At 31.9% G+C, this 21,222-nt stretch overlaps 2 protein-coding genes and 1 non-coding gene across 5 annotated transcripts; all 3 read left to right on the top strand.

The window, feature by feature from the left end:
• Positions 1 to 3,631: 3,631 nt before the first annotated feature.
• LOC114915894 (small nucleolar RNA U49) lies at positions 3,632 to 3,696 on the top strand. Its single transcript, XR_003804083.1, has one exon. It is a non-coding gene; the product is annotated as a small nucleolar RNA U49 (small nucleolar RNA).
• A 1,139-nt stretch (positions 3,697 to 4,835) lies between these two features.
• Positions 4,836 to 12,950, top strand: LOC109796750 (FKBP12-interacting protein of 37 kDa). 3 transcript variants are annotated; one of them, XM_020356526.3, is made up of 15 exons: positions 4,839 to 5,028; positions 5,116 to 5,155; positions 5,236 to 5,303; positions 5,408 to 5,475; positions 5,579 to 5,615; positions 5,909 to 5,996; positions 6,124 to 6,188; positions 6,284 to 6,361; positions 8,255 to 8,302; positions 9,579 to 9,632; positions 10,297 to 10,458; positions 10,838 to 10,907; positions 11,317 to 11,372; positions 12,173 to 12,348; positions 12,674 to 12,950. In XM_020356526.3, the coding sequence occupies exons 1-14, from the start codon at positions 5,002 to 5,004 to the stop codon at positions 12,326 to 12,328; spliced, it is 1,017 nt and encodes a 338-aa protein (XP_020212115.2). In that variant the 5' UTR covers positions 4,839 to 5,001; the 3' UTR covers positions 12,329 to 12,348; positions 12,674 to 12,950. The 3 variants fall into 3 exon arrangements, with proteins under 3 accessions (XP_029126749.2, XP_020212115.2, XP_020212114.2); XM_020356525.3 differs by having other exon boundaries at positions 12,173 to 12,950; XM_029270916.2 differs by lacking the exons at positions 11,317 to 11,372; positions 12,674 to 12,950 and having other exon boundaries at positions 4,836 to 5,028; positions 12,173 to 12,331.
• A 3,852-nt stretch (positions 12,951 to 16,802) lies between these two features.
• LOC109795968 (galactinol--sucrose galactosyltransferase) lies at positions 16,803 to 20,807 on the top strand. The gene is made up of 5 exons (XM_020355546.3): positions 16,803 to 17,576; positions 17,664 to 18,194; positions 19,349 to 19,526; positions 19,642 to 20,009; positions 20,125 to 20,807. The coding sequence occupies exons 1-5, from the start codon at positions 16,926 to 16,928 to the stop codon at positions 20,686 to 20,688; spliced, it is 2,292 nt and encodes a 763-aa protein (XP_020211135.2). The 5' UTR covers positions 16,803 to 16,925; the 3' UTR covers positions 20,689 to 20,807.
• The last annotated feature ends 415 nt before the right edge of the window (positions 20,808 to 21,222 follow it).

The raw sequence follows: 21,222 nt of genomic DNA, 5'->3' as shown, positions 1-21,222 counted from the left end.
ACGTAGCAAACCAATGAGATCCACCTAAGGTGGCCATCTTGTATCGACCCCAAATATCAGAATGTATAACCATAAAAGGAATTTTACTTTTATTCATGCTTAATGGAAATGAGACACTATGACTCTTTGCAGCTTAACAAACATCACGCTTAAAACATGAAATATCACATTTTGCAAATAATCTAGGAAACAATTTTAAGGTATCCAAAGGAAGCATGTCTCAAACATCGATGTCATGGCCAAATCTCATGTTTACTTCATTTTTATTTAGATTTGCCCACTGTCAATGTTTGGTGTGATTGAGTTGAAATACGTGACTCCAATTAAGTTCAAGTAATGTAACCCATCATATCTTGTTCCATAACCAATCATTTGCTTTGTTTTGATGTCCTTAAATACACAATATTTTGGCCAAAAAATTATAACACAAGATAAAGTAGTGACAATTTGATAAATGGACAAAAGATTGTAATTCAAAGATGGAACATCTAAAGAAAAATTTAAACTCAAGATATTAGTGAGAGATAGGGATCCTTTCCTAGTGACAATTGTAGAGGAACTATTAGTTGTGAAAATAAGTTTTTTTTTGGAGAGGGTATAAAAGATGATATTTGTCCAAAATCAAATCTCATATGATTTGTGGCTTTAGAATCAATTATCCATGTACTATTAGAAACAAGTGCAGTTAAATTTAAAGCCTTACCACCATTGTTGCTACCAAAGCTGGTGATTTTCCAACAACATCTTCTTGATTAATTTTTTGTTGTAGCTGCAATAGCGAAAGTTTTGGTTGAATGCCTCTTTTGTGGATCCCATTATGGTCCCACCATTTTGGGTATCTCACAAGTTCAAAACAATGATCCTTTGTATTACTAGATTAGTTACAATAAGTACACTTAAAGGTAGATTTAGGTGAAATTGTTAAGGTCTTGGAGTAATTGTTCCTCATCTGTTCCTATTATTTTTTTAGATGATCCATTTTAATTGGATCTATTCTTGTCCATCACGGTTGAAGCTTTAATTTTTTTAAGTTCTCTGTTCATTATTGTTTGTCAAACAAACTCATGGTGATTCATTGAATAACATTTTTCTAATTTTGGGACATGGCCCTTTCTTATGATTCCACCACGAATCTATTCCAACTCACCACCCAAACTGGCAAGAAAAATACTCACTCTTTGTCATTGATCAGACTTGTGATAAGTTAGAACATCTTTCTCACATTCCATAATTACCTCATCACAATGATCCAATTCATTGTAAATTTCAACCAAATCTCCATAATAGGTAGAAAGTGATTTCCATTTTGTTTGACAGAAGAAGCTTGTTGAAGCTTGTTGATGCAATGTGAAAACTTGTAGTTCTTCTACTCCCTCATAAAAGGCTTTTTATAAAGCTCTCCAAATATCTACAACAGTTTTAAGGCATATATATTTCATGATGTCTAGAGACATAAACATTAGCAACCATCTTTTAACTTTTTGATTATCGACGTACCACTTTTTGTATCTATATTTCTTCTATATTTCTTTTCGGTAGATGGTTATATATTATCACGAATAAGCAAGAACTTCTCCTTTTTAACAAAATGCATCTCCATAATTTAAGATCACATATCATAATTTATTTCATCGAGAATGATCCCTACATTAAAGGTGAACTCTATGATTGAACAGTAATTTAGACAATAATAAACTTACTCATATTGATTTTAGCATCTCCATAATAAGACTTTCTCATGGTGTTGGATATGAATTATCTCTCATATCAAGTCAAAGTTTATGAAAATTATATTATTACTGTACGAAACTGTACATGGAATATATAGACATCAATTACGAAGTGAGAAAACTAATTATAATTTCTTGATTTACAGAAAATTAAATCCTTGATTTATGAAAAAAAATTTGAATCCCTTCAATTAAATAAAATATTCCAACAAAAATCACATGCGACCTAATCTAGAATTAATAGAAGATAGCCATTTTTTCTTATACAAAAAATATTTATTTTTTAAAAGTCTTAGCTGGCTATTGTACATGATAACCGTAGGAACACAAAAGTAATGAATAAATATAATGAAGAAAAAATACAAGTGATGTGTAGAATGTCACCTTGGACGGAAAGAACACTATAGAACCTCCAAACGACCATTGGGCCCTAGCGTCACAACCTTGTCCGCTACAATGATAGCCAAAATTTCATACCTGAATATTGATGCCTTAAGTTGAAATTTAACAGTGCCGACAAACCCTAAAACTTTCCCAACTATCAATCATAATTCATAACTGCTCGTGTTTTTCTTTTCATCCATAGCAACGTTAAAGATAAGAATACCGAAAATAGAGAATGCATGTGGTTATGTTACGCATCATTTTGATATGTGTTAGCCTCACGTGTGATACACCAATGAGACAGTGACAAGTTGGACCCATATCACACGAGCCAATCACGGAAGAAATGGATGTGGTGGGGTGGCCACACATACAATTGTTTTCGCCTTCTAATTATACCACTACATAGATCCTTAATTGACTATAATAAATTATTAACTTAATGATCTACATTATGAGTGATGTTTCCTACTGCAGGGGACGCTTATGTGGTAAGATTTGAAGAAAAGGTTGTTTGTCTTTATCGTCATGCAGCAAGTGTAAACAAAAAGAATATGTTCGCATAATCCAAGGAGAAAATTGAATTGTTGATTGAGGATAATGGCCATATACCTCCACCTTAGCAACACAATAATAAAATAATAATAATTAAAGAATAACAAATAGTTCTTAATTAAAACCCATGATTACGTGAGTTGTTCCATGAGAAGATTAAATGGTGGGTAAAAGAGGCATGTGAATTGCGAACAATATTTTCGGAGACAATATCATGTGTTTGCCATTGCCCAAGTGGGTTTTACTGTGGAATGTGGAGACTCTATGAAGAAAACAATTTGGAGTAGAGCCATGTAACCCAAAATAACTATATATCTAAAATCAAATTCAATGCGATATACTTTGCTCCTTCTCCTGTTATTCTAAATGCTATAAACAAATAACTTTTCTTTTGTTATGGTTACTTGCTAGTTGAAAGCCTGGCCCATGATTATCTTTAACAGGCCCGCTTGATCCTACAAAGGGGCCATTTTTAATGGTTATGGTTTTGGAAAACCCCATGCTCATTCCCTTTGGGCCTGAGTGGGTGAGACAGAAGTATAGAATAGTGCCCTAACCCAAAACAGACCACAATCACTGTGCTTATAAATTTCATTCCTGCTTAAACATGATACTCTTAATCAATATATTTAATTTAAGTAGTTTCACATTTATATCCCTTAAATAAGGATAGACTCTTAACTTGAAGATGAAATCACAATTGATATTGCTACTTTATTTCTTTAGAAGCCAATTTAATAAAAATGAATTATACTTCCTTATTAGAGAGAAGAAAAAACAAACCAAGGGTCTCATCTTTCTTTGTGCTTGGTGCTGCCGCATGCATGCGGTGTGCTATAAGGCTATAACTATAAGATCGTAGTAGCTTCGGTTCTTTTTGTTTTATGGGCTCATTGATATGTGCAATTGTATAGTTGTGTCATGTGTGTTTTTATATGCATAGATGAATGAGTAAAGAGAATTCCCAATGAAGAAGATAACCTGATTGATCGGAAGTGCCGTATGATACTCCAAAAACAGCAGTGACTCGAGCGTTGCAGCGTCGTCTTCGTGATTTGCCATTGGTCGAGATTGGTTGTGGCACTGTTGTGTCGACACTGGATAGAGCCATTTAAAAATAAAAAATATATATAATAGAAGTTAAATAACAGTAACTGAATTATTAATATGTTTTTGTTATGCTAAATTTAATAATAATTGAATTAAGAATTTTAAAAATTAAGATAAAAAGGAGAATTTAGAGTTACATTTACGTGAAGAAAAGAGTGAGCAGTTATAATTTTTGGTGTACTTAGAAAAGAGATTGTGTTTAAAGGTTAAAATTAATTATTAAGGATATCATGATTCTGACAAAATGTAGAGATAAAAAACAATTATTAGAAGTAATATCTTATAAATTATTATTAGTTAAGGTTGAATGTCATGTTAGCTATACATAAATTAATTTGTAATTCTTTTTTAATTAATTAATTTTTTTTAATTTATATATAAGTTAATTTTAATTATAAATAAATATTTTATTTTTTTCTTCTTATTTTCTCTCTTAAAAATAGTGATAAAGAAACTCAACCAGGACTTAATGTAGAATAACACTTATTCATACTAGCAGAAAAAAAGTACTTTGTACCTACATTGTATTAAAAAAAAATAAAAAAATAAAAAAATAAAAAATTACTCATAAAAAAACTTATTAAAAAATAAATAAATAATAAAATAATTTATATAAAAATGAAAGCCAAAAATAATTATTGAAAATGATATCCATTTATATTAGTATAAATAAACATATTTGATGATCAATTTGCATTATAGAAACTAATTTTCATAATATTTGTATAATCACTCCAATGTGAAAACTACTTTCTATATTGAACCTAAATATATTAGAAAATTTTATGTTATATATTTTGAGATAAGTTACGTAACTACATTACGGGATTAATTTTTATAATAATATACGAAAATCAATTTTCAGAAGTAATATTATATATATATATATATATATATATAATATAATTATCAAATTTCAATAATTTAATTATTAAATTAAAAAATTTTAATACAGTAAATTTTAAAAAAAAAATTGAACACGTAAGCTGGCGGCGAGAAGAGGTGGGACCCGTGTTGTAATTCATAATTGGGCCGAAACCAAATATTTGTCTGAGAAAGGAGAGAAATAGGCCCTAGGAAAAACAGTCACATTATCGTCCAAGACCAAGAGAGAAGCAACGAGCATTGGAATTTAGAAATCGCAGATTCAACGGTTAAGTGCTGATTCCCCTTGCAGCTGCGGTTTCTTCACTCTTCTTCTCTAGGGTTTTTGAACTTGACCATGTCTTCCCCTACTCATTTCGACGATGTAAGTCCCAGCATTTCCATCCCTCGCCACTTCCTTTCTCACGCGCACTTTCTTTAATACTACTTTGCCTTTTTCTCTCAATCGCAGGACTTTGATTTCGGAGGCAGTTTTGGCGGAACGCATTCAGGTTTTGTTTTCAAACGCACATGCTTTTGTTGTGCATATTGCGATTGTTTCATTCTTCTGAACTAGATACTCATACTATAGGTAGCAAGAGGTCATCTCCCGACTATGACGAGGATGATTATGAGAATGATCCTTTTGGACAGAAGAAGGTAATAGTTTAACGTATCTTTGATTACTTGTTTTTATCGAATTTTCGATTTTTTTTTTTTTTTTTGAAAATCTGAAACTGCAATTTGTGCTGTTCCGCATTTAGTCCAAATCAAAAGCTGAAGAAGCTGCTTCTGGCGTCACAACAGGAATGATTTTGTCTCTTCGTGAGAGGTATTTCTTAGTTCACCTGTTGTGGATTGTAAATATTATATTATCTTCAAGTTGGATTAAATTGTTTGTGCCTAAATTTTTTCTCTGATTTTCTTTTTTGCAGTCTGCAGAACTGTAAGGATACGCTTGCTATATGCCAAGTATGTTTTCCTTCAATAATTATGTTTGTTTGCTTTTGCTTGAAAATTTTGCATACTAAGGGAAGCCTAGTTTAGTGATGTTTTTTTTCTTAACTCTATAGTCATGTGGGATAGAAGATTGCTCATGTACACCCCTCCATAGTTCCATTTGTTAATTCAAAAGAATTCACATAGCTGAGCCTAAGCTTTTGGAGTTGAGTATCCTAACAGAGTGGCCCAAAGTTCAGTATATAGGTTGACTTGTACCTTCTTTGTTTCCTAAAAATGTTTACCAGTTCATTGTATAATTCCAGAATGAACTTGAGGCTGCAAAATCTGAGATTAAGAAGTGGCATTTTTCATTTCAAAATGAACCTTTTATATCTGCTGGGACCACTCCAGGTTAGTTTATGCTTATTATTTTGCAAGTAAAAGATATGTTTTTTATTCATGATATGGTTTTGTTAATAGTTGTTTTCTGTGTTTTAAATATATAGCTAAGCAATTATTTCTTCTTTATACTTTCTAGCACCAAAATTGGTGATTAATTATCTTCAAGCTCTGAAATCATCTGAAGAGTCTTTAAGAGAGCAGGTTCAGAATCTAGTTTTTAATTTTTATGCTTCAAATGATCCAATATACATTGATCATATTTCACTGAGCCATTTCACTTTTCTACTGGTTATCAGCTTGAAAAAGCAAAGAAAAAGGAAGCTGCATTCATTGTCACATTTGCAAAACGAGAACAAGAAATAGCAGAGTTGAAGGTTGGTAATAATAATCTGAACATAAGGTTCTTATTCTTTATAGCATGTGTATGTGTTAATTTATTTATTTATTTTGTGTGTACATATATCACCAGAGTAGATTCCTTTTTTTTCCTTAAAAAATATATATATTTTGCTTGAGATCTCCAATGCTTTGTTTGCCAAAATTGCTGCAAAGCTTTATATATCCTTGAATCATGAAGGGTTTTGTATCACTTATTGACCTGCAGTTGGAAGTTAGAAAGTATTTTTGCCCCACTCAAAATTGAATTTCTCTTTTTGAGATTTGAGCTTTGGTTTCATTCTGTTTAGTAGTAAAATGTCTGGTTATCATGGTTGTCAAAATTTCAGTGCTACTGTGAGATTGGAATGGTGGAGTGATCTTGATTCCAGCATACTCATTTATGCTTGGATCATGTTCAGATATTTTGTTTAGTCGTATAATTGTCATGATCTTACAATCCTACTGAACCCACCGTAGCCATAAAATGCAGATGAATGAGCTGCCAAACATTTTAAAGGACCATACCAAACCCTGAAGATGACAACTGAAGACTGATGGAGATGAGAAATCCAAATTCTTGTGGCTGCTTGCCTGCTGTGACCTTAGCTGCTAATGAAATCTACAATTAAAGTAGTGTTTGGTCCAATTTTTTTTCTTTTTTTGTCCTTTCTTATCCTTAAAAGGAAAAAGCTGAGTCAAGGACATTTGGAGAAAATCTCTTCAAAAATTAAGTTGTTTAATTTTTGTAAAAGAAAATGGGGAAAATTAGCTTTAAAAAATAGCCTAACTGATGTAGCTTTTAATAAAAGCTGCATACCCTAACCTCTCTCTCCCTCCCATCCTGAATAAATAATGCAGGTCAATTGCTGTAAGACAATGAAATGGAGCTTTTAAGCTAAAACTACTAAATAACTTCTACTTTATTTTTAAAGCAACTTTTAAGCCTAAAGAAAGTTAAGGCCAAACATACCCTAAAATTAGATATATTCTTACTGACAGTGGCTTGCTGACATAAAGATGATGGTAGGCATTATTGAAATCTATGATTATAACCATGATGCCAGACCTTTCTGCAAGACTGAAACTGCTGTATCTCTTGCTTTGTGGGTCTTTTTTTTTTGACAATGGTTGGAGGGGAGTCGGGAGAGCTGAGGGAAATATCCTCACTCAATAAAAATCACAGTACACTCTACTTTCTTTTTCGCCAAGATATTAGACAATGAGCCACCTAACCAATTATTATACCAAGTACAGAATTCCTATTTTGTATAATGGTTTATAAGCATGTTGTGATTTTAAAGGTATTTTGCATATTGGTGCAAAATATTCTTTAGGTGTATCTATTTTCTTTTTCTGTAATCTGTATTATGAATTCATGATTTACTGGTCAACTCCTCCCATCCAATTTTTGGTAGGATGCACAAGTATGACAATCCTGATGATCTGTATGTTAGTATGTTTGCTTAATTTTCATGTGGGATTATGGGAGAGAGTCAAAGGTTAGAGGGCTGATGCTATCATATCTGTCATTTGATAGCATTGATATATTGTACATTATTGAATTATTGAAGATATATATATAATTGTCAATTTTTTACCCATGGATTAGGTGCTTACACCAATGAACCATGAATCAGTGCCTTATTTATTCAATGATTGGGATGAGTTTTATAACCTTAGTATAGAAGTTAAGAAAAGCTTGAAACTGATCCATTCTGTTTGGACCATTTTAACCTTGCCATAATGATTGAGTCTTATCTTGATCAGAAGATTCATAGCTACATGCATTTAACAAGTTTTAATACTTTATATAATTATAGTTTAAAATGATTTAGTATTATTTTTAGTTTTAATTTATCTTTTTTATGTGGTTGTCTAAACATTTCCAGTCTGCAGTACGGGACCTGAAAGCGCAACTCAAGCCAGCTTCTATGCAGGTATTGTTTACAATTAAGTGTTTTAACTGGATCTCTGAAAATAATCTTTTTCACTGATCATTCTTCATTCTTTATCAATTAATTTCAAAAGCACTATTGTTTTCCAATTTCTTTGATCCATTTAAATATTGTTTTACTGATTCCTTGCTTCCATTTCTCAGATTTTTTATTGGATTTTATGTTTTACGTGTCTCATATTTTAGAAGAAATGTTAATGCTATGCTATCAAGTGCTAAATAGAGATTTCAAGTTTGCAGCATGGATAATTGCCTGCACTGTTTGTTTATTGGCAAAATTCTTTATAACCCAATTGATTTAGTTAAAATTTGTTTAAATCAGGTAAGAGTTGTATTTTTCCTCCCTTTAAACCAAGAAATCATTCCTCAGGAAATTTTCCATTTGTTGAACTTTATTATGTTCTGTAGTTAATAAAACCTGCAAACTTTCCTTGGTTGTACTTTTGCAAACTTTTTTGTTTTGTATCTTCCCTTATCTTTTGGACCATTTGGATTCTGCTATTGTATGTTACAACAACCAGGTTGTTTAAATCTTTTGTGTTGCTATTTACATGTAAAACGCTACAAGGTTGAAATGCTAAATTTCCCGGCCTTGTGTTGTATATCAAATTATCAACTGAAAAGGGGTTGGGTTGTAGAAAAATCACAACTTACCAGTTTGCTTCTTTATAATTAAATTTGTTTAATAGATTTGCAATGACACTGGTACTGACTGTAGGGATAGTTTCTTCTGGGGTATTACTTTGCTAAGATACTGAATTCAATAGTTGTCATAAACAGATAATGAGTCTGTTTGTCTAAACTTAAAAACAAGTCCTTAAATTTTTTTTTTTTTTTTTAAGTAGATACTAGATAGGAGTTACTTCTTAAAAAAAGCAGAAAACTGCTTATTTTAAAAAAAGAAGTTTTGCCAAGTACAACAAAAAGTAAAAAAGTGTTTATTTTATTAAAAAAAGTGCTTTTATAAGAAATTTTTTTTTTTGAACAAACAGACCCAATATATAGTGTCTTTGAATTTGATAAAGGTTGCTCTGTTGTTCTTTTACGACTTAATATATTGTCAACGTCATTTTTTGTATTTGTGGCATCTTTGTTATATAATCTTCATGGCCACATGCTTATTAGTTGAAACTTTAAAATTAGTGCTGCTGTGCGACTTCCAAATCAATTTAGTTGTATGCTGTTGCATTTCATGTTTTTTTCTTTTGGTTCTCCCCAAAATGTTACTGCTGTATTTCCTTTTGCTATTTAATTTGCAGGCAAGGAGGTTGTTGCTAGATCCAGCAGTTCATGAAGAATTCACTCGATTAAAGGTTTGTTATTAAACTTTGTTTTGTTTTTTATTGACTCAAGTTTGGTCTTCTGACATTTCAGGAAATGGGGATTATGTGTTATAACTCAGGTTGTGATCATAGTTTTATCTCCTCAGAGATACATTGAATAATTGACATCTTGTCTTCTTCTATGATGAAAAATGCTGTTTATTTCATAATTGTAGTTCCATCCTTTGTTCATCGGAGAATTTATGAAGACATTTTATTACCTTGTATTAACAAAACGAAATGGAACCATTTTTTATAAGTGGCTTCCTACTTTAGAATGTGTTTCAGATACGAACCATAGAGATAGAAATGATAACTTACATGGTGGTGTTAATTGTATAAATGGATTTTTCAGCTGCAATTATTAGCGATCACTTTCAAATTTTTCTGATGAATCCAGAGGGAGTGTGATGAAGCTTCTGAAATATGTGTACCTTTTATACATGTCTTCTGTTGATGTATTATGGCTCAGATTTAATTTTTTTATTTTTTGTTCTTGTGGCTTAAGATTGTTTATTTATTTATTACGTTTATATGCCACATGTCTTCATTTCCTGCTTGTATTTTCCAATTTTTTAGTAGTTTATTGACATATTATTTACATTGGTGATGACTCCTTTAAGTGTTTCTTACAAGAGTTCTGATCTGAACATAGAATTTAGTTGAGGAAAAGGATAAAAAAGTAAAGGAGTTGCAAGATAACATTGCTGCTGTAAATTTTACCCCACAAAGCAAGATGGGGAAGATGCTGATGGCTAAATGTAGAACCCTACAGGAGGAAAATGAGGAGATTGGGAATCAGGCATCTGAGGGCAAGGTGATGCTCTTCTCTTATCTTTATGCTTCTAACTTCTAAGTTCTAACTAATACTTTTTTCCCCTTTTATCCTCATTTGTTAGGGAGCTGGTTTTCTCTTACCTAATTCCACCCCAGGTTATAAGATACAGAGTGTCTCTGTGTGTGTGTCAATGTAGATTTGTATTTGTAAAATGCTTTATGATGCTTTCTAATACACAGAACACTTGTTGAGTTGTTGGAGTTTCTTTATGGTATTCAATGACTGGAAGTAATGTTACATGAGTGAACTATGAACACAACTGCGAAGTTTAATCAACCTAATTTATTTGTCATTATTGGTTGTTACTTGTTGCTGATATTTTCTTTGTTTTGCCTTTTTTTTTTTTCTTGGTGTGCAGATGCATGAATTATCAATGAAACTTTCAGTACAAAAATACCAAAATGCAGAACTCAGAAATCAATTTGAAGGTTGGTTGTAGAGTGATTTCATCTAATTTTGTTTCAGCATTTTAATGCTTTGATCTTTTACACAAGCTTCTCAATGACTGCTAGTTTCCTGTATCACTTTGTCAGATTCATTAAAGAAGTTCATTTATAATCAAATCACAGATTAATATTCATTCCAAAAACATATAATCAATAATATTATTGTGCGGGCTTAAAAAATAAACATCTGATGTACTATAGATACTATGGGTGAATGTACTGAACTTGGGACATTTTAACGTGTTAAATGCTTGTTAAGGAGGAATGTTAATTCTGTTGGTCCATAAAATTAGAGACTACGAATATTAAGAGTTATGCAACTGCTGATCTGTTATTTTTTTCTCCATGGGTTTGCAATTTGTGTAATCTTAATCCTTAAAATTGACTACAGGGTTGCAAAAACATATGGATGGATTGACAAATGATGTGGATAGATCCAATGAAATGGTTTCGCCTTACCCCTACCTTCACCTTTTAATGTTATTTTTCACTGCATGTTTGCTTCGCTATACTGTATTTGTTTTACTACATGTCAGATATGGAGATTAGTGGCGTTGTAGGGAAAAACCATTTCCGGACTTGAACAGAACTTTTGAGTTGGGGAAAGGTTTATATGGCATTCACGAATCATGAATGCTGATATGCAATAGATAAATGCTTATATATATAGATTAAAAAAAATTATAATAATATATATTAGTTTGGTTGAACAATTTAACAAACTAGATTTTACTTGCCACAATGAATAATAAGATTAATAATAACAACTAGATTTTGAATTTCCATAATTTGAGATTGAAGTAATCTTGTCTAACACAAACCAAAACAATCATATAAAATTAGTTGGCTTAAATGTTTCTAGTCTTAGAAATATAATGTTTTGTGAATATAGTCCCCAAACTTTTTAGTCCTTACATTTAACAAAAAGTTTATTAATGACTTCTAAAGTTTTAAGGTCTACAACCAAATAATATTTGAACAGGGACTACTTTATAAAAAATGATGTATTTTCAGAATTTAAAATTATCTGAATCAAATTACTTTTTAATGAATATATGCAAACACGATACTAATTCTTTTAAAATCTTCCGGCATTATTTCAAAAATATATTTTTCTTATGAATGTTGTTTCTCAATTCTCATTTGTTATCCAAATTCACGTTTATGTTTTGGAATTTTATTATGTTGATTCTTTTACGTGTTTAAGGTAATAGCGTGAGTATCCAACTTAAATGGGTTTACTGCAGGTGTTAATGTTGCAAGATAAATTAGAAGAGAAGGATCTGGAGATCCAAAGACTGAAAGATGAGTTGCAACCAAAAAACCTCGTGGTGGACGGGAAAACAAATCCGGCATCTAATAGGAAAGACGATGAAACGATACCCACGGAAGACGCTAACTAATATCAGTTTAGACAAAAAAGGTTAGTAAATACTCAAATTAGTTCCCGAAAAGAATCACTGGGAATGTTTTGATCATTAAAGGAAAATTATCATTTCGTCCCCAAGATTGTAAACATAGAACACTTGAGCCCTTTTATCCCAAAGATAAAAGGATTAAATAGATGAGTTTTTGGGGATTGAATTGGGTAAAGTGAATCCTTCTAGGATTGAATTGAGTGTTTATTCTGTGAAAGTGTTTGTACTGTCAATTATTTCTTTAGTATCATCTAATAGTAGTATATTCCTTAATTTCAATTTATAATTCGATTTTTTTTCTTCGCAAATGTGCAATTGTGAATATGCAAGGGGAATGGTTTTGCTTCTGCTTGGCAATCCGTATGGAATTACTACAATGCTCGTTGCTTCTGTGGCACTTGTGATAATTAGAGCATTCAGAAATTTTTTACAGCTTTAGATGGATTGGTGTAGTATCTTAGGAAATTGTTTTTCGTTCAAATTGTTGAGACATTACTCCATATCACCTCAGTTTTCATGCGCGTGATCGCTGAAACAACACTAGGCGACTTGGCGTGAATATTCTCTACAGTTATGACTTTATAATGTAGCATTTGCATTGTAGATAGACGATTCCCAGGTTTTGGTTGCGTGATTGGTATTTTGTTCATTAATTTTACGTTTTGCTAACCACGACACGAACATTCCAAACCGACATTGCAACGTTAATTGCAAAATTTTATGAGTGTCTAATTGTTGGCGTGATTTTGTTATTACCATCTAATGTGACCGATGCCTTCGTCAACTATAATCTGTCGGATTCTGAAGGTGGTGGTGACGTATTGTGTGGTGGGATCCTTATCCACAAGAAAAAAAAAATACTATATACATTCACAGTTTAAGAATCATTGATTCTCGTATTATAATCCAATCGTAAATCATTCAAGTACTTATTAGTTGAGAGTGAAATAATACATGTCAATTTAACAAAAAAAATATTAATAAGAGGTTTGGTTGACGCTTTATTTGATTTAAAAAATCTTTTATTGAACAGCATAAACAAAAAATATACAAAGCATTTAAACAACTGGTTCTAATTGGTTCCTCATTGTCGGTTTTACATATATTTTCAACAATTTTGAACTGTTTCAACAGATTTTCTTCAATTTGTAAAACAGTGGTTTTTCTTTAACGGACCCAACACATGTTGTTTTGCTACTTCTTTTTTAAGGAAAACTAAACTAGTCAGCCCAATTCAGTATTAGTCAAATCTCAGTTTGGGTTTAGGTTAAAACATTTTTTTAAATTTTACTTTTTATAATTTAAAATAGATATTTTCAAGTTTTCGTACATATTTTTTTATTAATCCATTTTAATCTTTTTAGTTTCAGATGGATTTTTTTAGTTTTTATACTTGTAATTTATTTTAAATTCAAAATAATTTCAGTAAAATGAATGATATAAGACACAAAAAGTTAAATTAATATATCTATCATGAACACAATAATAGAAGAAAATAAATTAACAACAAAGACTAAAATGATTAAAAAATTATAACTATCAGAACTTAAAAAAATATTTAAAATTACAAGACTAAAATTGATTAAAAAATATAAAAATTAAAAATATTTATTTTAAATTATAGAGACTAAAATGTAAAGTAAATAAAATTATAGAAACTTAAAAAAATATTTTGACCTTATTTTTAAAACTAGGTTTCTAACCTTTTAAACTTAGTATTTTTTATTTTTTTTTTGTCAAAGCCTGCTTTTGTTTTTAAACCAAATGATGTAAATAAATATTTTGAAGACATTGATAAGAGATGAAAATTATTATTCATCAAATTTATTTCACAATAGTTTATGATTAAATAAAAGAAATCATTCAATTGTCCATGCTAAATCTAATTAAACTACTTATAAACTCTTTCAAAGTCTCCTTACTAGACTGATCTTGTGATTTATGGGATTCCAATCTTTACAGTATTTTCGCTAGCAATTTTCCCCCCTTCTCATTGTCACTCTAAAAATATGAGATTGTAGTAACCACTAACCAGTACTTTCCCTTTAAATAACGTTCAAAGGCTTGTCTGATTCGTGCTTTTATTTTCTTGTCTCCATAACTTAAAAATATCATTTTTATTACAATTTTTTTTAAAATATATTTATAATTACATTTTCAAAAATAATTGTTTTCTTAAAATCTTAAGGTGACATTGCATTTACAATATTTTCATTTTATCTATAAGGTGCATAAGTAAAAAAAAAATATTTTAAAAAATAGTTATAGGAATAATAGAAACTTTATTATATTATATTATATTTCTTTTAGCTGCTTAGTCTATTTGAATAAAATAGAAAAATCTTTTTACTTAATTAACGATACCTTGGCCATAGGACTAAATAGTGATCAATATAACATTAAAATAAAGAGCAATGATTTTTGGATAATCTGTTTTTCTAATTCGTTAGTTAATATTTACTTATTTTTTTTCTTTGGTACTTGATTTCAAATAGGGTTTTTAAAAATGAATATTGTAAAACAAAATTGGTAAAGCGATAATGGTAGAGTAAAGGATAAGCACAGGAGTGAGGAGAGAAGTAATGAAGGGTTGGTTGCGTGTTTCATAAAGCCAAGGACACACCTTCCCAGCCTGCCACGTCATTAGCTTCCGGACACTTCTCAATCAACAAGTTCCCACCGCTCTATTATTTCACTCTTTATTAATATATATATATATATATATAAAATATAGAAGAAGGTTATAATAATACCGCAACCGCAAGTATTATATTGTTTAATAACTTTATATTAAATGTAAATTTTGTAAATCTAACTGTTAAATTGAAAATTTTTTACTCTTAAATTATATATACAAAATTTTATATTAATCCAAGATGATTTGATATTTCATTTTTATAAAATAAAATTGACGTAATATATATATTTTAAAATATACTAAAATATGAACATTTTGATAACCTTCAAGTTGTTGTTCAATTTTAACAAAATTTGATATACATATAAAGTGATATGAACTTTTAATCTAACAGTTGGATTTATAAAATTCACATTTAATATAAAGTTATTGAGCGGTATAATACTTAGTAAAAATTACACTAGTATCGTTTGAACCCTCCTCTATAATATGAACTTTCAATCTAACGGTTGGATTTATAAAATTCACATTTAATATAAAGTTATTGAGCGGTGTAATACTTAGTAAAAGTTACACTAGTATCGTTTGAACCCTCATACATATATATATATATATATATATATATATATATATATATATATATATATATATATGAGGGGATTATAATTACACTCGTGTAACTTGTATTAAGTATTACACCGCTTAATAACTTTATATTATTTGTGAATTTTTTAAATTCAACCATTAGATTAAAAGTTCATATTACTTTATATGTATATATCAAATTTTGTTAAAATTGAACAATAACTTGAAAGTAATCAAAGTATTCATATTTTAATATATTTTAAAATGAATATATTACGTCAATTTTGTTTTATGAGAATGAAATATCAAATCATCTTGGATTAATCTAAGAGATATGAACTTTCAATCTAATGGTTAGATTTTCAAAATTCATGTTAATATAAAGTTATTGAGCGGTGTAATACTTAGTAAAAGTTACACGGTATTGTTTGAGCCTTCCTCATATATATATATATATATATATATATATATATATATATATATATATATATGTATATTTTAAATGAGGAGAGTTCAAACAACATTTATATAACTTTTACTAAGTGTTACAATACTCAATAACTTTATATTAATTGTGATTTTTGTAAATACAACAGTTAGATTGAAAATTCATATCACTTTATATGTGTATATCAAATTTTGTTAAAATTGAACAACAAACTTAAATGTAATCAAAGTGTTTATATTTTACTATAATATCAAATAATCCTGAATCAATATAAAATTTTGTATATATAATCTAAGAGTAAAGAACTTTCAATTTAATGGTTGAATTTATAAAATTCACAATTAATAAAATTATTGAATGGTGTAACATTTAGTAAAATTACACTAATATCATTTGAACCCTCCTCATTTTAAATAGTTCTTATAAATATCCTCATTTAATATGATTTTTCTAAGATAGCATTTTAACTAATTTTTTGAACGTGTTATTATTATTATTATTTACTCCCAAGTTCCAACACAGTAATCCGTTGGTGTTCCGAGCCTTTTTGACGTTTTTCTTTTCTTTTTTACCTAACTAGGTTTATTATACAAGCTTATTATAAGAATAAATTGTTTTGAAATTTATTCGTATTTTGGATTAGTTAATGTGGATGTTACTGGTTAATACAGTATCATTTCATTATACTATGATAAAGCATTATAGTTAAAATTTGTTCATGTCTCATTAGTATTGGGAAATAATATTGTGAGAGTGTAATTTACTGTAAATGAAAATGAAGATCCATGAGTGAAAATGAGAGCTGGTTTGGATTTGAATGGCATATTTAAGTGCACATGTTCCTACGTTTACTATGAAATGAAGTGGAAGAGTTAGTTCCTAATTCCCATTGCCCAAACTCTTGTTCTCCCATGGCGCCAAGCCTAACCACAGTGCAAGAAACGGCTCCTCCCAACGCCAATCCCCACTTATCCATAAAACTCGAATCCTCAACGTTCCTCGCAAGCGGCCACCCAATCCTCACCCAAGTCCCACCCAACATAACAACCTCCCACCCCCACCTCCACCCCCACGGCTGCTTCCTCGGTTTCACCGCCGCCGAGGCCCGAAGCCGCCACGTGGCCTCCATCGGCAAGCTTGGCGGCATCAGGTTCACCAGCATCTTCCGCTTCAAGCTGTGGTGGAGCACCCACTGGTCCGGTAGCAACGGCCGAGACGTGGAGCACGAAACCCAAATGATGATCCTCCAGAACGACGCCGTGAGGGGACGCCCCTACGTCCTCCTCTTGCCCCTCCTCGAGGGACCCTTCCGAGGCTCCCTCCAAGCGGGCCTCGACGACCACGTGGACGTCTGCATGGAGAGCGGATCCAGACGTGTGACGGAGGGTTCCTTCGGAAGCTGCTTGTACATGCACGTGCACCACGACCCCTTTACTCTAATCGAGGAAGCGGTGAGGGTGGTGAAGGCCCATCTGGGAACCTTTACTTTGATGGAGGACAAGACCCCGCCGGGGATAGTTGACAAGTTCGGGTGGTGCACCTGGGACGCCTTTTACCTAAAGGTGGTGATGTGATGTGATGAGTTTATTTATTATATTTGTGTAAGAGTATATTTTTCACAATGATAATCTAAGTTTATATCTCATCAGGTGGATCCCTCAGGGGTGCGGGAAGGGGTGAAGGGTTTGGTGGAGGGAGGGTGTCCTCCAGGGTTGGTGATCATCGACGACGGGTGGCAAACGTTTTGCGGTGACGATGAAACGGTGACGGACGGTGGAAGCTTGGAGTGTTCCGTTCCGGGGGAGCAGATGGTGAAGAGGTTGGTGAGGTTTGAGGAGAATAGTAAGTTTAAGGAGTACAGGGGGTGTGATGGGAGCAATGGGATGGGTGCGTTTGTGAGGGACTTGAAGGGGGAGTTTAGTGGGCTGGACTATGTCTATGTTTGGCATGCCTTTTCTGGCTACTGGGGTGGGCTTAGGCCCAATGTGCCCGGGATGCCGGAGGCCACGGTGGTTGCGACTAAGTTGTCTCCCGGGGCGGAGATGACTATGACGGATCTAGCGGTGGTGAAGATAATGGAGATTGGCGTGGGATTGGTGCCACCCCATCAGCTCTACCAGGGACTCCACTCTCACTTGGAATCCCTCGGTGTTGACGGTGTCAAGATTGATGTCACGCAGGTAACTATTAATCTACTATGTAACAATTACCATATAAATATCATCAATTTGCTGCTTTTAAAATATCATAACTGAATGTAAGATGCTGCTACAATGCTTCAAGTTTTCAAATATATGCTATATAATAGTGTGCCCTTTATATGAGGGATCTGGTGGGGAATTTCGCAAAGGAACAGTAACATATTTTTAATTTCAATTAATTTATCCATCACAAGCCATAGTGATTCGTCAAATTTTTCACTAGTGGTAATTGGCCGGTTATATTAGGTGTCAGCCGAATCATAATCCAATTAAGTTGGATCATCATTAATTGTTAAGTTGGATCATCATTGATCAAGAAAATATATTTAAAACTTTTAGTTTCTGTAAATAAGATAATGTTTATTTTTAATTTCTAAAATATATTTGTTTTAATGTTTTTGTTTATGAGAATGTATCACATGTCGTCCTTATGCCACGAATGAAAGATTAAAAAAAGAATTTTAATTACATTATCAGTGCATCACTACTGAACTCACTTATTTTTTTTATATATTATTTAATTACAAATTAACACATATAAAATAAATTTGTTGACTTTTATATTTATTAATTTAACAATTATATTAAATATGATTTTTAATTAGTTGATAATGTAATTATTTTATACAATATAACCTTATTAAGCTCGATTAAAAGTATGTATAAAAAAAAATTGTAAAAAAACTCAATAAAGTGGTAAAAATTAAATAAAATCAGTAATTTCAAAATTTAGATTTTAAATAAGTAAATAAAATTGAAGATTAAGAGTCATTAAACATAAAGTATTTTTAATATGGCAAAGTCGAGTGTAAAATTTTCGAACTCAGTATCTAATATGATTGTTTCGAATTCATCTATTTGTCAAATTAACTAAATCCATCAATCCAACCTAAGTCGGATCGAATCATATATCTTTCCATACCTTTTTCATATTGCATTTACTCATAACATTTATATATTTTTTTTCTTTCCCTTTTTTAAGCCTAAAATACAGAGGTGTTTATGAATCATTTGACTTGTAATATATGGATGTCCACATATTACTATTTTTGTTGTAGTAAGAGTCAGAAATAGTCATCAATTGAGACTGAAAGTAGTAACCACTAACCTGTACTTTTGCATATATACGGTAGATTCTTGAGATGGTATCAGAGGATTATGGTGGTCGTGTTGAAATGGCCAAAGCATATTACAAAGCACTCACTGCTTCCGTGAAGAAGCATTTCAAAGGCAATGGTGTCATTTCAAGCATGCAGCAGTGCAATGATTTCATGTTCCTTGGTACGGAAACCATATCACTTGGACGAGTGGGTAAGTCTTTAATTAAATCGCTTGGACGTATAAATTAATGGAAAACTTTTATAACACACACAACACAATGCTTATATTCCTTAATTGTGTGTTGTTGATATATACATTGATGCAGGTGATGATTTTTGGTGCACTGACCCAGCTGGAGATCCAAACGGTGCCTATTGGCTGCAAGGGTGTCATATGGTGCACTGTGCTTACAACAGCTTGTGGATGGGAAATTTCATACACCCAGATTGGGACATGTTCCAATCTGATCATGCTTGTGCCGAATTTCACGCTGCTTCCAGGGCCATTTCTGGTGGACCAATTTACGTAAGCGACTCTGTTGGAAAACACAACTTCAAGTTGCTTAAGAAGCTCGTTCTACCTGATGCCTCCATTTTGCGCTGTCAACATTATGCACTTCCAACCCGAGACTGCTTATTTCTGGACCCTTTGCATGACGGCAAAACAATGCTCAAAATTTGGAACCTCAATAAAGTAAGACTCAAAATAGCCTCTCTGCATGCCTTTTCATATTATTGTTTTCAGTTTCACAACAATGTGCATGCATAGTTACATGCTATTACTCTCATTTTTGTGTTTCTTTTTCTAGTGTTCCGGGGTTTTGGGTCTGTTCAATTGCCAAGGAGGAGGGTGGTGCCCTGTTGCTAGGCGAAACAAGAGTGCCTCTGAGTTTTCACACTCTGTGACTTGCTTTGCAAGTCCCCAAGACATTGAGTGGAGCAAAGGGAAGCACCCAATTTGCATCAAAGGGGTAGATGAATTTGCTGTGTACATGCTTAAGGATGACACGTTGAAGCTCCTCAAGTACACAGAAAGTGTACAAGTTTCACTTGAGCCTTTTAGTTTTGAGCTTTTGACAGTTTCTCCAGTGATGGTCTTGCCCAGAAAATCCATCCAATTTGCTCCAATTGGATTGGTGAGCATGCTCAACTCTGGGGGATCAATTCTGTCAATAGAATATGATACACATGAAAATTTGGCAAGAATTGAGGTGAGAGGACATGGGGAAATGAGGGTATATGCATCAGAGAAGCCAGAGTGTTGTAAGATTGATGGAGAGCATGTGGAATTTGATTACGTTGATAACACAGTGAGGCTCCAAGTGTCGTGGCCTAGTTCTTCAAGGTTGTCCGTGGTCGAGTATTTGTTCTGAACCATGATTTGGTGTCTACATTAAATAGTACTATAGTAGTGCAAAAATTTGTGACTCTGGCTGATGCTATGCATATGTGAATCCCCATTACAACTGAAAACAAGAGTTGCTAGAAATAATGATCACCTTTGTCCCCCCTGCACGTGTATGAATTTAGTTAATTAACTAATTAATGCGATTTGGAGTTCTTTGGATTGATGGTTAAAAGAACTAAACCTTGCACATATTGGAAATCCTCTCCAGTCTATTTGGATGTATACCTAATGACATTTTTAAAAGGATGTTGTTAGAACATTGGATAAGGAGCTAATAATATTGGAAGTTTCTATTAGGAATATATTAAAAATCATGATAGGATATAGGGGGTAAATATATTATTACTATTTTTATTTTTTATTTTACATTTTGAATTTTTGATTCCTCAATAAATATTTTATTCACTGAATATCGAATAAATTAATTTAGTAGGGTATTGAATAAATAAGTTATTAATTTAGGATACTAGTATTTCAGACTTAACTTGGGCTGGGTAGG

Source organism: Cajanus cajan, chromosome 5, assembly GCF_000230855.2.
Source record: "Cajanus cajan strain Asha chromosome 5, NIPB_CcT2T_4, whole genome shotgun sequence".
In the NCBI taxonomy this organism is placed as follows: Eukaryota; Viridiplantae; Streptophyta; class Magnoliopsida; order Fabales; family Fabaceae; genus Cajanus; species Cajanus cajan.
The sequence above is the reverse complement of the archived record's forward strand: the minus strand, read 5'-3'. Positions and strand labels throughout refer to the sequence as shown.